We start from the raw sequence: 17,727 nt of genomic DNA, 5'->3' as shown, positions 1-17,727 counted from the left end.
CCAATATAAATGATTCAATGATTCTTTGGTAATTAAAATAGTCAACATTGATCCACTACAGGCAAATCATACTTTACCAGTCTTACTGCCCTCTACAATACAGTGGCTATCTATGTGGATGAACAGAGAGCAGTGGATATAACTTTATTTTAGTCAGGTTTTTGACATCTGCAGTATTCATATTTGGAAGCTGATGAATGATGTGCTAGACAAATGGGCTGTTAGATGGGTTTAAAATTAGCTAGCTGGACTGCCAGTGCTTAAAAGGTAGTGATTAATGGCTTGAGGTCAAGGCGGCAGCCAGCAATAAGCAAAACAACACTAGAGCCAGCACTGTTCAGTATCTTTATAAATGACACAGAGTGCATCCTTAGCACTAAGTCTACATTAGGGACAGTGGCTGACAATCAATGGCAGAGCTTCATTTTAATTGACCTGAGTAAACCAGAGGATTGCACTACCAGGAAACTAGAGTTCATCAAGAACTACAGATGTCAGCCCCTGGAGCAGGTTGGAAACTGACTGGTTAAGCAGCAGGTAAATAGAAGCCACCAAGTGCTCTCACATGATATGTAAAGTGCATACTAAGAAACAGTGGCAGGGATGTTATTAGCACAGAGGGACATTATTACCCTCTTATATTCCATAATGATAACTCGGCACTTAAAACAGCGTCCTTCATTTCTTTCCTCCTTAGGTTCAAGAGAGATATTGAGAAACTGGAAATGGTCCAGTGGAGAGCTGTCAACATGGACAAGGCTTAGAGCACATATTCTATCAGGAGAAAGAGGGGAACTTATCCTTGCTTAGTCTTGCAAAAAAAGTGCCAGGAGAAAATTTCATGGAAACCTACAGCTGCACAATGGGAAGATAACAGTCAAACCATTCTCAATAGTAGCAGATGATACAATGAATGGCAATAGCTACTAATTGTACCTTGGGAGGCTCAGGATGGATATCAGGAAAGACTTTTTCACTAGAAAGGCAGCGCAACACTGGAAGAGGCTGCCCAGACAGGCTGTAGAATTTCCATACTTGAGGTTCTTCAAGGTTTACTAGAGAAATTGATGCCTGACCTGAGACAGGGTTGGTAACAGCCCTGCATCAAACAGAAGATTGGACTACAAACTCCCAGAGGACCTTACAACCAACAACTCAGTAGTTTTATCATTAACTAATGCCCTTAGTGTTGTCAACTGCAGGTGTAAAATACCTATGAAGTAATCAACTCCAAGTGCAAAATCTTTGAGAGACAAAGCAGAAATGTCATGATGCTCCTCTATCCCAGGTTTCAGGATACTGCACAAAATGTTACAATCCTTCATTGGAAATTATCAGGAAGACAGCCTGACCTGATGATTTATGAGTTAGAATTCTGTAAAGCAATCAAGATGCCAACAATATGCGTAAAAAAAATCTCTCCAACCACATAAGAGACTTCATAATCATCACCGTTTTATGCAATGTGATTCAAGCATAAGTATCATCAGTGAAGCTAAGTAGTCTTGAACAATTTAGAATAATAAACAAAAAACCCTCAAAAATACCCAGGCAAGCAAAAAAAAAACCAACCAAACAAAAAAAAAATCACAAAACATCCCAAATCTGAAACAACAGTTGCATACAAAGCAAAACCACAAACAAACAAAGCAACAACAAAAACAACAAAATCAAGCCAGTAAAGTATATACAAGTCTAAAGGTCTGGCAGATAAATGACTACTGTTTGTACTCCAGGTAGAGCCATTGACTTCAACCTCCATCCGCTTCTCTCAAAACTAAAGAAAAGTGATACAGTAGGATGACTACTGAGAACCAGGCAAGAGGAATCAAAGAGATTTCACTTACCAGGCCCACAGAAATAGAAATAACTCCTACCTGATCTGTATGGAAGTAAATTGGCAAAAAATATATTACATATATATAGATATGTGTTAAGACATTAAAAAAAATAAAAATCAGTAGTTGTTGTTTCAAAGTTAGCCTAACCTCTTTACATTCCCTCCTGTATTGTTCAGCGTCTTCTGGAGCCAGAGTCTTGCTATGGTTTACCATCTTCATTACTGATTTGTAACTTACAAACTTTGCTTAACATAATTCCCTGCACATCCCAGAATTGTTGAGGGGCTTTTTCTTTTACTGTACACATGCAGATAGCTCATCCTGTGACTCCAATTACTTTCAACTTTCTTTCCAGTGCTTATAAGATTTCTGGTACTGTTTTTGCTTAGACTATAGCATTCAAGACAAAATTCAACAAACCTCTCCCATCTGCTCCTAAACTAGCAATCAGTTCAACTTCGCCTGCAGCACTGTGCATTGACACCTCAAGGAATTCTTCCAAGCTCTTAGCATTGTATCGTCCTCATTAGAGACTCAGTGCACTTTGTAATGGTCTCATAGTTCACCCCTGCTGAGCTAGCTGGAAATTACAAAGTAAAAAAAAAAAATCAAGTGCTTCAGAAACAGCTACTGTTAGGAAAAAAAATCCACTTTCCAATTATCTTGCTTATAGGTAGCAAGGGAAGTATGGTTTAATTAGTTCACTCTTCTAGAATGTTTTGCCTTTACAGGAAGTTTAAAGTGCTATATACTTCCAACGTACCTTTTTCTTAGTTTGCTTTAGTCCTCACATCACATTCTGTGTTGCAGACCCTCAAAACTGATGTATACCCAACCTCATTAGGATTCAGTCCTCCAGTCAGTAAGAAGACAGCTCCATGTAATTGTCAACAACTTGGAAAGTACAATTTCCTCCCAAATGCCCAGTCCAGCTCCTGTGTGTTGGTGCTTCCATTCTAAGTTGGCTGAAATAGTCTTGGAACATAAAGCTTGAAATTTCTTTTCCTTGGAGTGCTTGCTCTACCAGCTTTGCAGAGAGGATGAGGACAGTGCTACTTGGACACAAGGTTACAGTCCTCAAATGTCATCCCACTATTCTCTTTCATACCTATATATAAACAGATGAGTTTTTGCACAACTCACAGAAGAATCCTGGAACATCCTCGACCTCAGCGCAAAGCAATATACAACACCTAAAACACCTTTGCACTATGGTTGCTAGTACCTGGACTTTAACACTAACCACAGATAGGTATGGATGCCTGGACAAGTTGTGTTTCGTTAAGTTTTTGACCAAAACTTGCTTTCAATTGCCTCACAGAAAAAATGTAGGGGAGAAAACACGTTTGTCTCTTATCACTGTATACATATGCTCTTAAAACAGGCTGCCCAGGGAGGGTGTGGAGTCTCCTTCTCTGGAGATTTTCAAAACCTATTTGGACGCGTTCCTTTGTGACCTGATATAGAAGGACCTGATTTAGCAGGGGGGTTGGACTAGATGATCTTTAGAGGTCTGTTGTGGCTTAGCTCTGGCTGGGTGCCAGATGCCCACTAAGTCATAATGTCACCCCCACTCCTAAACTGGACAGGAGAGAGAGAAATATAATGACAGGTTTGTGAGTCAAGATAAGGACAGGGAGATTGCTCAGCAATTAGCATCACGGGTAAAACAGACTCAACTTCAGGAGAAAAGGCTTGATTTATTAATGAACAATCACAACAGAGTAGGGAAATGAGAAATAAAATCAAATCTTAAAACACGTCTCCCATCCCTCCCTCTTCCCAGGACTCTCCTTCCCTCTCCTCCAGCAGTGCAGGGGATGGAAGATGGGGGTTGTGGTCAGTTCATTACAGATGGACTTTGCTGCTGCTGCTTCTCAGGAGGAAGCCTCCTCACATTTCCCACTGCTACACTGTGGGGTCCCTCCCACGGGAGACAGTCCCTCATGAACTTCTCCAGTGTGAGTCCTTCCCATGGGCTGCGGCTCCTCACAAACTGCACCAGCATGGGGTCCTCCCACAGGGCCAGCTCCTTCAGACATCCACCCGCTCCAGTGTGGGGTCCTCCATGTGGGGGCTGCGAGTGGACCTCTGCTCCCCGGTAGCCTCCATGGACTGCAGGGGAATAGGCTCACCATGATCTTCATCACAGGGGAGTCTTTCTTTGAGTGCCTGGGTATCTCATCCCCCTCCTTCTCCACTGACCTTGATGTCTGCAGAGATGTAGTTACATCCTCACTCCCTTCTGCTGCTGCTGCAGTTTAGCAACTGCATGGCAACTTCTTCCCCTTTTCAAACACATTAATCACAGAGGTGTTACCTCCATCACTAATTGGCCAGGCCTTGGTCAGCTGCAGGTCCATCTTAGAATTCACTGGTAATGACACTATCAGCTACAGGAGAAGCTTCTGGCAGTTGTTTGTTTAAAGAAACCACCCTTGTAGTCCCCCCACTATCAAAACATGGCCCAGGAAAAACCACTACAAGGTCCCTTCCAACTTGTACCCTTCTGTGATTCTGTGATCTAGACCTGGTTTTACCTAGGCTGGTCTGTGGGTTACTTGCCATTAAGAAGCTTTTCTGGTTTGTTTGTTTGGTTTTTTTCCTTTCAGTTGTTCTTTATTCAAACCCCAGGTGCTCTCACTGCAGCCAAAAAATAAAGAATAATGTTATTTGCTGCCTGTAAAAATATATGCACACATTGACAACAGTTACTCTATATGCCAGTAAGCTTGTATTTCTTTACTCCAGCATTCATTACAATTCTGTCTTACTTAAGCTCATATATCTCCTGTGCCATATTTTTCCAGTTCTCCACTCTTCCCCTCAAGCAGCTTTATGGCAGCATTACCAATTTCAAAAGCAAAATAGAATTGCATGGGAATAGATACCATTACTTCTGTTCTACAGGTATTAAAAACAGCTGTTGATCTTTCAGGGATTAAGAATCATACCATGGACATGTTCTGATTCTTATGGTGGCAATTAGCATTGTCATTTAAAACAGATATAGCGTTAAACTGCTTTGTAAGCAACATTATACTGGTGTAGCTCATTGCTGCTCCCAACAGTGGGCTATGGAAGTTTGAAGTGCAGGTGGAAATGCTATAGTGGTTTTCAAGCTTTCTTAAAGGGGCTTCCAGGATGCAATAAGAATAATAACAGTATATGTGTAAACATGTCTTGCTTTCCTGTTAAGCTTAGCCAAGTCAACCCCTAATCAAACTAATCCATATTAGTATTTGGAAACATCAACTTTTTACAGACGATAGAAAGAAAAAGTGGTATGTCCAGGCCTCCTAGTTTAGCAAAGCTCAAATAAGACAAAAAAGTAGAGTGCAAGGCAGTGGGATATTGATTCAAAGTACAGATGTCCTTACTTTTCTCCCCAAGAGGCAAAACAGAGCATGAGATAAAAATGGGATTTTACCCTTCTCAATGTTAAATAACACCAAGCCAATGGAACACAGCTATCATAACAACCCATTTAGGTGCCAGGGGCAGCAATAAATAATTCTGCTAAGTATTATTACTAAAACACCAAACAAAATGCAACAAAATATGTAGCCTGCTGTTGTAACTGAGAAACATTTTGCTTTTTGGTTTATTTCTTTAGTAATGATTGAAGACATTGGATCTGATTCTAATCCCATTGCAGTTCAGGGAACTTGACTGCAAAGAGTAATATTGGATCCCAGTACAATAACGATAAGCACCTTCATTTCCACCAAGCTACTCTTATAATGAGTCTAATCTTGTTCCTGGCTGTGCTTTGAGTAATAAAGAGCATTGTCATTACAGTTATGCAGACTCCTGCCAGATCTCTGCTTCTCTCTGTAAGACACAGCTGTGATGCCACACACTTAATTTAATTGTGAAGTTATAAATGCCAACAAGGTTTGTGAAACTTTTCTCTAGAGAATTGTCAGCACATTTGAAAAACAAAAGTGCAAGGTACTTCACTAGCAGCTAGAGCTACCAGCCAGATCAAACAAAGTAACAATACCTTACACAACTTTCTCTGCTATGGAAATCTTGCATCTACAAATTATTTGCCATTTTCTGATGGAAAATATGATTTCTGCAAAACTGAAGCTTGCTGTGGGAAAATTCTGGTCCCAATAAAAAACCCAAACTGCTTCTCTCAGAAAAATAGGGTTTAATTCTATTCTTCTGAAGTCAATGGAGATTACTGTCTTGTTTTGTCTGACAGAAGTGTGGTTCATAAGAACCACGGCCGGCTGAGAACCAGTCCAGTGCACTAAATTTGAATACATACTTGTTCTTCCCTCCCCCCGCTGCCTTGGACAGAAGAGGGAAACTGGATAACATACTACATCAGTGTTCGCTGAAAACAAACCCAAAAGGAACACTGAACTGTGTGCCATGAAAGGAAAATACAATTGATCCACTATTTACACATCCCAAACTCCCTGTGTTCCTTGCATGGCTGGACTGCAGACAATAAAGAGATGTAGCTGCCCTGACATTTTGAGACAAGAGCATAAGTAGAACCAGTATTTTCTTCCTCCACAACTTCATTTAAAATGTTTTCACCTAGTTTCTGTGCAGCATCTGGAATTGAGCACCAAGTATATGGGAAATTATGCAGGACTTAAAACAACAACAGCAAACACATCTAAAAAACCTAACCCCACACCAAAAAAAAACCCCACATCATCATTTGAATTATCTTAAAATAGCTCTTTTGCAGGTGAGGGTATAGGTCTTACCTAGGAGTTCCAAGATGGGACAGCTAGCTGTTGTTAAACAAACACAAGTAGATTCTTCTGATGCATTAGCATTTTTACAACATATGAATGAGTATGCTTTTTTACTATTTGCAAATTCAGCATTTACCATTGTCTCAAAACTCTGCCCTTCCTGTTCTTGTTAGATAAATGTGGAAAATAATCTTCCTCAATTAATAACAGCTTGCAGTTATAGTAGGATTTACATGTATTGCTGCTCTACATTTATAGCCTTATTGTAGTCACTTATTAGTATTCTGATCATCAATTCCTATTTAATTTTTAATTGCAGTTATGTTTGTCTTGATTAAGTTACAGTATATCTGAATTATGTTACATATAATTTTCTGTGATGCTACCAGATATTTGATTATTGGATGGTTCCCAAGGATATAATTTAAGTTTAAGATCATTTGTGTATACAGTATGCATCCCACAACTATCAATGTACACTGTTATCTACTCTGACACTGATGTGTTTCATGTACTTGTTTTGCTGCACAGTGCCTTCATGTGCAAATTCATCTAGAGATCTAACATTTGATATTGAGTTGACCTAGAACAGCTAAATATTCACAAAACAGTCTTCCATTTACTAAATTTTGCTAAGAACTGCATTCATATTGTTAACTTTTAGCTGGTAAGACTTTTGAGGTGTGCTGTCATATTCAATTAAATATATCATAATGTGCTAAGCTGATAACAGAATTTAGATTGAAGCCACCTTGGAAAGAAGAATAACGCAAAAAGTCTTTTAGATCACAAAGTGAACACTGCAAGTTAAAAGATTCCCTATTTTCACCTTAAAATACGTGTGTCTGGAATTTGTGAAAAAGCAACTGCCAGTACAGCAGACCTCCAAACTCATTTTTTATTCCACCAGAGTCCATAATTCAACTGATAAGCACATAGAAGTACCAGTCGTGTATGTCTCAGAAGGTTAGGTTATAATATAACAATGTATGACTGAATTGTATAGATTGGGAAAAACCCTCTAAGATCACGGAGTTCAGACATTAACTGCCAAGTCCATCACTAAATAATATCCCTAAGCACAATGTCTACACATCTTTTAAATACCTTCAGGAATGGTGCCTCAATCACTTCCTTGGGCAGCCTGTTTCAATGCTTGACAACCCTTCAAGTGGAGACATTTTCCCTACACCTCCCCCGGTGCAACTTGAGGCCGTTTGCTCTTGTTCCATCATTTGTATTTTGGAAGAAGAGACCAACTCCCACCTCACCATAACCTCCTTTCAGGTAGTTGTACAGAGTGATCGTGTCTTTCCTCAGCCTTCTCTCCAGACTAAACAACGGCAGTTCCCTCAGATGCTCCTCATCAGACTTGTGCTCCAGACTTTTCACCAGCTTTAGTGCTACACCTGAGCACTAAAATGTCTCTCTTGTGGTGAGGGGCCCAAAACTGAACACAGTACTTGAGGTGCAGCCTCAGCAGTGCTGAGTACAGGGGGACAATCACTTCCCGGTCCTTCTAGCCACACTATTTCTAATACAAGTCAGGATGCCATTGGCCTTCTTCACTACCTGGGAACAGTGCTGGCTCATGCTCAGATGGCTGTTGATCAACATTGCCAAGTCATTTCCCTCCAGGCAGCTTTCTAGTCCCCCTTTCCCAAGCCTGTAGTGTTGCATGGGGTTGTGGTGACCCAAATGCAGGACCTGGCCTTGTTAAACCTCATACAATTGCCCTCAGCCCATTGCTCCAGCCTGTCCAAGTCCCTCTGAAGAGCCTTTCTGCTCTCAAGCAGATCAACGTTCCCACTCAATTTGGTGTTGTCTGCAAAATGACTGAGGGTGCACTTGATTCTCTTGTCTAGATCATTCATAAAGGGTGTTAAATAGAACAGGCCCCAACACTGAGCCCTGGGGAACACCACTGCTGACTGGCCGCCAGCTGGATTTAACTACATTCCCCAACACTCTCTGGGCCCGACCATCCAGCCAGTTTTCCACCCAATGCAGAGTATATCCATCCAAGCCATGGGCAGACAGTTTCTCCAGGAGGATGCTGTGGGAAACAATGTCAAAGGCTTTACTAGGGTCTGGGTAGAAAACATCCACAGCCTTTCCCTTATCCACTAAGCAAGTCAATTTGTCATAAAACAAGATTAGGTTAGTCAAGCAGGGATTATATTCCACATTATAGACCCCATTATATTCTGCTGAGTTGAACTGGTAAGCCACACAGTGGAAATTACTTGGAAGTCCAAATTATCTAGCTGTTTCAATGCATTCCTGCAGGTTTCAGAGAGCTACAAAGGTTTATCTTGAAAGAAAACATCCATTACTGCCTTTACATCATCTATACACATTGCACAAAATTATTAGGAACCAAAACAACAGAAACAAAAATGAAACATATTGTATGGGAACTCTCCAGCTTACTACTTACTGGAACTATAAATTGTTCTTCTAACTTCAAGCATCAGTGGTCCATTCCTTTTCTTTACTACAAGAAATTTATATTACTCAAGATAATTGTGAAACTTGGTGCCAATATGTATTTATGAGGGTGCTTAAATTCAGATGAAGAAATAATTTGCCATTTTGAGTACAATAAACTAATTCCTCTTACATTTTCACAGAATCTCTCTTACCTAGGACTAGCGTGTAAGTATTTCTCTTAGCAACCTAATACACCTTATTAAAACACCTGTACACAGACTGATTTATATGTGATAGTACACATCTATACACACTCACACATTTCTAGTTTGATACATAGAAATCGGATATTTGCAAAATTACTCAGAAAGAATAAAAAACACCTCATTTCATTCTAAAAACATGTCAAGACAATTTTATCATTGGTGCAGGACATTTACCACTAGGAAGGTTGACTGCGACGTGAAAGAGTAGGGAGGCACTTGTGACAAGCACAGACAGCTCACTTAAATATACAGAAATACCACAAGTTTTCAGCAGTAATACTTATTCTCAGCTTTTTTTTTTTTTTTAGTACAGGAAGTACAGTCAAGCAAGAAATATTCAGTGTGCTTCTGAAAAACAGGAAATATTTTTTAGAACAAATCATATAAAAGAACAGATATCTGCAGAAACAGATTATCTTATTTAATTTTACTTTGGCACTGCTTTTTTAACTCACAATTAGAAATTCTTAAACACAGAAGTTAAATGTAGTCTGATTGATTTTCATATCTAGACTGATGCTTGAGATCTTGGGAAGCTGTCATAAAAAGCTAAAAAAACATCTTCAGACAATTGCCACTGTAGATATGAAAGATTCAGGAATTATTCCTACATTCTAGAGTTTGAAACCACAAAATCCCCAGGAACTTTTAGAAGGAAAGTTTTCATTGAATCCTCACTTTACTCATACAACTGTAAAATATAAAAAACAACACAAAAACCCCCAAGGTGTGCCTAGCCACATAGTTTGCAAGCATTTTGTTCTTCACTGATAAAATATGAGAAAGGTAAGGCTGTATTCTAATTTAAAAAATTAGAATATGTATAACTAAGAATTTGGATTTATACTACTCAAATGCCACTTTTCATCAAAGTAACACTTAACTATGCTTTTAAAAATAAGAATTTATAGCAACAGGAACTCTCACAACCATGACACATGAGTCTTAATGTTCCTCATTAAAGTATTGAATGAATATGGTGACTCTCCCATAGTGTCACCAACAGCAGTGTTCTCTATATAGCACAGATAGATGAGATAAAAGTTCTAAAGCAGACCATGATGCTAAAAATAGCAGCTCATTTTCTTCTAGTAGCCATAAAAGAAAAAAATAAATAGAATTTCTCCTTTTTTTACCCCACTTTATCACATCCTTTAAGATCACTTGGCTATTTTATTGCCTTGGTTGAGCTTTGAGAACCTTCACATAAGCACCACTCTCAATTGTTAGCTTTTTTCTAGGATGGAATGACAGTTCTACAAAAGCAGCTTTAAGGCTTAGTGAAAATATAAAAGAAAGCTGGAAGGAAAAAAGATAATTATGTAAAATTGGAATTTCTATTCTATCAGTGCTACAGACTGCACAGGTTCTGTCAAATCAGGCAGAAGGTGTTGCAGATACCAAGCGAAGCACTGATGATTCATTGATACCAGCCATGGATGAAAGCCTTTCTACCTAAAGTTGCCTGAAATATGACAGGCTGGAACACAGATACAATATATAAAAACCTGCACCAGAATAGAATCATAGAATGGTTTGATTTGGAATGGACCTTAGAAATAGTTCCGTTCCAACCCCCTTGCCATAGGTAGGGACACCTTTCACTAGAAGAGGTTGCTCAAAGCCTCATCCAACCTACCTTGAACACTGTAGTGATTTTCAGGGGTTTGCTTTTATTTTCTTACATCCAATTTCTATCTGGTCTCTGGATCAGTATATGCATAAGAGGAACAAAGGACACGGATGTAACTTCTCTTAAAGTGTCTGTTTCTAAGCCAATTCTATTAAAAATTATACATTCAAAAACTTGTCTCCTTGGTGTTCATGCTTCTCCACACTGCTATTTAAATTATAAATCACCTATTCAGCAGAGCACAGCATACACCCCACTTAATTACTTTGTAGATCCAGGTTTGACCAACATAGTCTGAAAAGCTAAAGAAGCTGTCCTGACCTCTTAGTTATCTGGACCAGGAAAAAACTTATGTCTATGGGATACTACTTCTTGACTCTGTTGTGAGTAACTATTATTTTGAAGGCTTGGAAGAGGGTGTATCTTTTAAATCCTTGCAAGTCAGTGCTCAGAATGGATGTAGTTGTATATGACCACTGGTCATCAAGTTATGGCATTTCCTCCATACAAACAAAGTACTACAGGCCCAGTATATTTTTATTAGCATCTTCTACAGGTGAAAAGTCTACAGTTTAGAGCTCTGCTAGGCTATAATAATGCTAGACATTTCAGGCAGAAAGTCTTTTTGAAAGGTAATGACTCTGCTTTGATTTCATGGCAACTGTACAATCTTATAGAAGCCACTGAAGATGAAGAGAACAAATCACATCAGACTGTTTTTATGCTCTCTATTTCTTCAAAAATTACTATACAGGCTAGGATTTGTGAGGATGGTAGAGGTAGCTTTCCTTTCCTTCATACAAAATAAAATCTTACCCTTGACCAATTTTTTCAATAGTATCTATAATTTTGCTGCACTTCTACCATATAAATGTGTGACAAAAGTGACTTGCCACTTGTAAAGGATGTTGGAGGAGGAGATGAGCAAGAGAAAACTAATAGTCCACATACCGCTGTTCCAGTCGTCTTTTAAGACCTCCATCGGCTACATAGTACATGAGTTTTTATACTTTAAAAAAATTACTACCTTTAAATTCACCAAATTCCCAGAAAGTCGGACACGGGAGACTAAACTAGACCAGAAGCCTTTTGAATAATTTATTTTCAGATTGACTGAAAGCTGAAGGACTGAATAAATGCTATTTCGCCTAAGCTACAATGTGATAGTCAGGAACAGATGTTCATTTTCTATGTGTTAGTATCTGATTGTCAAGGACAGGAAGCACTTCATTCCCCAGGCTGAGATAAGGTGTGCCCAGCTATCCAAGGTCATTACATCTGACAACTTCGGCAGATGTAGAAAGGGGAGATGTCCATTATATGATCTGAGGTGGTATTTGCTCTTTCTCAGAAAGCCTAGGGACTAACGGCCTTTCCGGATTGTGGGGGAAATCTTTCAGGATGTAGGAAGGGGATATCAAAAGAACTTCCTCAATGGTATGCCACATGCAAGTGAGATCCATAGACTGGAGATCTAAATGTACCATACATTCCCTCTGGCTCAAGAGGTTTTGAAATCCCCTAGCAGCCACTGCCATCAGTGAGTAGTGTGAAGATTGACATTAATACAAACAGACCAAGACTTAGGATCATGGTTAATGACAGCAACATCTTAATGACCCTTAAACTTCTGTTGCTATGGATACAAGTTACTGAGAGTTATCTAAAAATAAACTTCTGTTAAGTTATACAGCATGCAAAATACAAACAGCCCTTCTTATTTTCTCCCTAGGACTACACCCTGACCATGTACTTCCAGCAATCATGGAGGGATAAAAGACTTTCTTATTCTGGAATACCTTTGAACCTAACTCTGGACAACAGAGTGGCTGATCAGCTCTGGGTGCCAGACACATATTTCCAAAATGACAAGAAGTCTTTTGTCCATGGGGTGACAGTGAAAAACCGAATGATTCGACTCCATCCAGATGGGACAGTCCTTTACGGTCTACGGTATGTTGGATTTTTTACTCAGCTATATGGTTATCCTGGCAGAATGCAAGTCCTGATTGGTAAAGTGCAGGTAGTGCCAATGCTGCTTTCCTCTCCTTTTTCCTGGTTTCTCAGTGCAGCTTTATGACTCAGAAAATACTCCATCCAGGCCACCATGATACACCTAAGAACTTTATCCACAAGGCATCAAAACTGCCCTTAGCTATAGCTGTTTAGTTAGTTAACTAAAAAAGCCTAATGCCTCTGGTTTTTTCAGCTCTTCCAATCATGTTAATGTTACTGATGAGTTATTCATTCTGGTTCTGGTAATCACAGCTTAGACAAATGCTTCCTTCTGAAATTTCTCCAGCAGTTCTTTAGAACAATGTAAAATATAAAAATAGGAGTCATCTGATGCCATGTGACATTTGATAGGGAATACAAAAGGACATCTGTAAATTTACATTAATTATTTAAAGATTATCTATGTGTCTGAGTATAAATTTTCGTTAATCTGCCTTGGTTTATCACTGCCTCTTCGCATCACAACTGCTTCTTCATAGAGTACAATCTGTATTCAACCCTGTAGATAAAAATACATTCTAAAATCTGAACAGACACAATCTAATGATAAGGTACATAAATATAAAACTAAAACTAAACCAAGTTATTTGTTATGTTGAGATTATTGCAGAGCCTGAATAGGCTTTGAGTTATTGTTGAAGCTGAGGTAACTTTGCTTTGAAAAAAAACATTGCCTGTCTGAAACAACCTTTTATCACTGTTATCTTTCAACAATGAAAGTAATAGCCAGAGAACATAAACCTGAAGGAATGTTTCTGTTAATCAGAAAAAAAACCCATCATAAAGCATAAAATCTAGTTGCAATATATCGAATTTGTACCTGAGATGGGATTGAAACAAACTGGTGCAGCAGTTCAAAATGGAAAAACTATTTGGGGAAAGGTAACTTAGAACTTACTGAAAATAAAAGTTTGAAAAGTCCTCTTAGCCTATAAAAACACAAGTGTTTAAAACACATCACTATCTATTCACTGAGAGAAGATTTTCCAACACAACAATTCAAGTTTCACAAGAAACAAAACATAATTTAAGAACTGGTATTTTGGTTCACTGTAAGTTTTCTTTTGAGCTTGCCAGATTTGCAGGCAAGGCATCAGTTGGTACCAAAGACCACATGAGCACTTTCATACTGCCAGATCTGTTCTGATACAGAAAATCTGCTACTTCAGTTGCAAAAAAGAAAACAAGAAACCCATGATGAAATAGCTGATAGGTTATAGGCTATCATTATTGCCTTCTAAACAGAGCATTTGAAAAGGAATGTGTCTTTCCCATTGCCTTCAGACCTCCTACAGCTCTTTTCAACCAAACTGACTCCTGAAAACCATCTTAGCAGGACAGTGACCATTAGTAGACTTTTTGGCATGAGGACCTCTCAATTTTTTTACTTTTTTTTTTTTTAAGGCCAGGAACTACATTTGTCTGCCTTCCAGGATTTGCACAGTGGCGAGAATGCGCATCAGAGACAAATGATCCCTCACAAGCAGTTGAATGCAATACAAACTAAACCAAGAAATGTATGCTGTGCACGTGCTTTCACACACATGCCATACATCTGGTATCGATAACTGTCTTCTGCAGAACTAGAAAAAGGAGATGTGACACATCTGGTGAACCTGCTGCAAGACCTCTCACATGTTTTATCCACAAAGTACGAGCCTGGCTGAGAAGCTGTGGCCTTGCCCAAGCATAATGCCTGTGCTTTTCCTCTCAGAGGTGGTCAGGCAAACCTCCAGTGCAACAGCAAACATGGTCACTTTCATATAATGAGGTTTCTAGTTCATATGATTAAATAGCCATTCATATTTGAATGGTTAAGCAGCAGCTCTGCCACTTTGCAACAGCTCTGCAACTTAATACCCCTTCAAATACCTACCTGCCTCTGTGAGGAGAACCAAACAAAACAAAACCAAAAACCAAATTAACAGAAAAAAAACACTATAATAAAGGGCAATCTATATTCCACATACTTGCAGTCTGCTACTGTACAATTCCCTTCTCCTCACTCATCCCTGTCTCATGCCCTGAATACATATTGGCACAGAGGCAACCTGGGGCTCTCCCACATTTCTGGGCTTCCCTGCCTTCTCACCTCAGAGAAGGCAGCAGGAGCTGAGGGTGCAACAGGGCCAAGTATTGCCAGATGTACCCCCATCCACCTACGCTATTGTCATCACCAATCACGTGCAGAAAGAGATGCTCAGCTGTCAGGTCATTTTCACAGCTCAGGCTGATCTGTCATGTTTTTGCCAGGGACAAGATAGCTGTTTGGGCACATCTGGTGAGCAGACTTTGGTCTGCCAGCTGTCAGTGAAAACACATGTGCTGACCCCATTCCACTAGAAAGATCTGACCAAAGGCAGAGATAACAAATGAGCAGAAGAAAGAATGAAGATAAGAGACATTGAAACAGGTTTTGTACAACAAATAGAAATCGTTGCACTAAGTTTGCATCTATTAGTGGTCATCTTTCTTATGATAATAAATATGCTTCTGTCAGCCTGTCGATGAACTTTAGATCAATTTCTCCATATATCAGATGACATATAGGCCTCCTAAGAAATAAAACAAGAGAGAACACTGCGGAAAATGCTCCTAGGTAAAATTTGGTGTGACCTCACAGATAAAGAAACTTTTCAATCTACTAGCTTGTGTTCAGCTTCTATGCAGTGGAGAACATAAAGACAGTATCACCAAACCTCTCACACAGGAGATGTGACCTGTGAGTTTCATTATCATTACTGCAGACAGAGCACTGACCCGGCATGACTTGAACAAGATGGACAACACCAATTACACCGCAGATCGGGGCCTAAGTTCCCAACAAATCAGGCAGGGCCTTAAACCATCTCTCAAAGGATGATTTAAGTGCTTGCTTTCTTCTGTGCCTTCTATTCCCCACACAAATTTTCTATTTTCAGTGTAGAGTTAAATGTTTCTTTTCAGGCTCAGATATGAAATTTTACTGGCTTCTTTAAACAGGAATTGGAACAATCACAGCAGCTCTAAATAACCTGCTTTGCTTGCATCCATGTACTTTGCAGTTTGGCATTGATGCAATGTTCAGTCTCAACAGAGTTGAGGGAAAAATAAAACAAGGTTAATCATCTGGCTTTACAGATGAATAAACAAGGGAAACATGCACTGAATACACTGAACTGGGTTTAGACCATGTAACAAAGCATCATCAGTTCAGTATGTCTCCATTATAGTATTATTTCTATAATGAAAAAAAATCCCTTTAACCATTTATTTCCAGGAACTTTCAGCTCCTATAGCCCCACAGTCTAAATAACAATGTTTGAGTATATACTTGTGCAGATACAGAATGCTTCTAAACCTTCTGCCCCTAAAATTGTTTGTTGCTGTTACATCCCTTACTGCAAATGCTACATCCTATTGCCCAAGCAACTAAACAAACAAAAAGAAATTAACTCTGTGTTCATAGTTCCACTGAATTCCATTTCAAATATGCCAGGGAAGTTGAGTATTGTTAAGTATTATGTACCCGAAGCGTATGAGTCTTCAGTTTCTATCAAGTACTCACACCAGCAGCTATTATTATTTTCCATAATGTCACCACCTGCTTCCTAAGAGAAAGAAAAAAGATCCCTTTGAGTCAATGTGCAAACCTGCAGCACTGTGAGGCTGGTGTCTGAGACAGATCTAGCTTGGTCCCAGTACAGCTGTTAGATACTGGATTCTTCTTATTTTTTCCCCATTTTTAATAAGTCATCAGATCCTAACAGCTATAGCTCTTTTGACACTAGCAGCGTCTCTCCTTGCTTTTATTGCCTTTTCTGGTGGGATTCTCTAGGAATATCTCCTAAAGCCCGATTCTCAAACCAACACATACTGTTGTTTCTTTTGTTTGTCTTTTCTCCTCCTCTCTTGGGTAAGATGTTTGACATATAATCTGTCTTTAAGATATTTAAGGAAACATTATTAATTTATTGTACCAAACTCTACATTGAAATTTTTATGTCATGATGTCAAGAATGGAAGCTTTGATTTAAATCATGCTTTCCTAGTATTTTTTTTGCCACTCTTCATTTTTCTGAACATTTCAGTAGCAGAAGAATGACATCTTGTTTCTGAGACATCTGCTCTGTTATTGTGACATTGCCACAAAATAAACATCAGCAGAATTTCATCTGATGTGGTAAAAGAAGCATTTCCTTCAAAAATATTAGTTGTTCAGAAGCACAACATACCTTCAGTGATCCATTACATAGTTTTTATAAATCATAGAATGGTAGGGGTTGGAAGGGACCTCTAGAGAATATCCGGTTCAACACCCCTGCAGAAGCAGGTCCACCTAGATCAGGTGGCACAGGAATGTGTCCAGGTGGGTCTTGAAGATCTCCAAGGAAGGAAACTCCACGCCCTCCCTGGGCAGCCTGTGCCAGGGCTCTGTCACCCTCACAGTAAAATAGTTTTTTTCTTATGTTTAAATGGAACTTTTTGTGTTCCAGCTTCATCCCATTACCCCTTGAACTGTTGTTAGATACAATAGAAAAAAGGGATGTCCCACCCCTTCTGATGTTCAGATACAAACCCATATTTCATTAGATCATATCTTCACTTATTTTAAGTCAGGGGGACTGAACATATCCTGACAAAGAATATAAAGATCTAGTTTGGAGCACCAAAAACTTTTGGGTTTAGTGAGACCACATATTTTTATACTACTGAAATCGAGGCTGCAGCTTTGATAAGGATTGCTACAACTGTAAGGGGACAGGGAGAAGGATGATCTTTGCCTTCAACATAAGGACTTGTTTCACTGCTTCTTACATAAGGGAAGTCTTCTG

The 17,727-nt window shown here is 39.2% G+C and overlaps 1 protein-coding gene across 1 annotated transcript in view; it reads left to right on the top strand.

Annotated features, from left to right (window-relative positions):
- GABRB1 (gamma-aminobutyric acid type A receptor subunit beta1) overlaps window positions 1-17,727 on the top strand; it is a 135,002-nt gene that overhangs the window by 56,951 nt on the left and 60,324 nt on the right. The window contains exon 4 of the mRNA XM_061992808.1: window positions 12,630-12,850. Coding sequence (XP_061848792.1) covers window positions 12,630-12,850 — 221 coding nt within the window. The remainder of the gene's footprint in view (window positions 1-12,629; window positions 12,851-17,727) is intronic.

The sequence above is a fragment of the Colius striatus genome, chromosome 3 (assembly GCF_028858725.1).
Source record: "Colius striatus isolate bColStr4 chromosome 3, bColStr4.1.hap1, whole genome shotgun sequence".
NCBI lineage: Eukaryota > Metazoa > Chordata > Aves > Coliiformes > Coliidae > Colius > Colius striatus.
The sequence above is the reverse complement of the archived record's forward strand: the minus strand, read 5'-3'. Positions and strand labels throughout refer to the sequence as shown.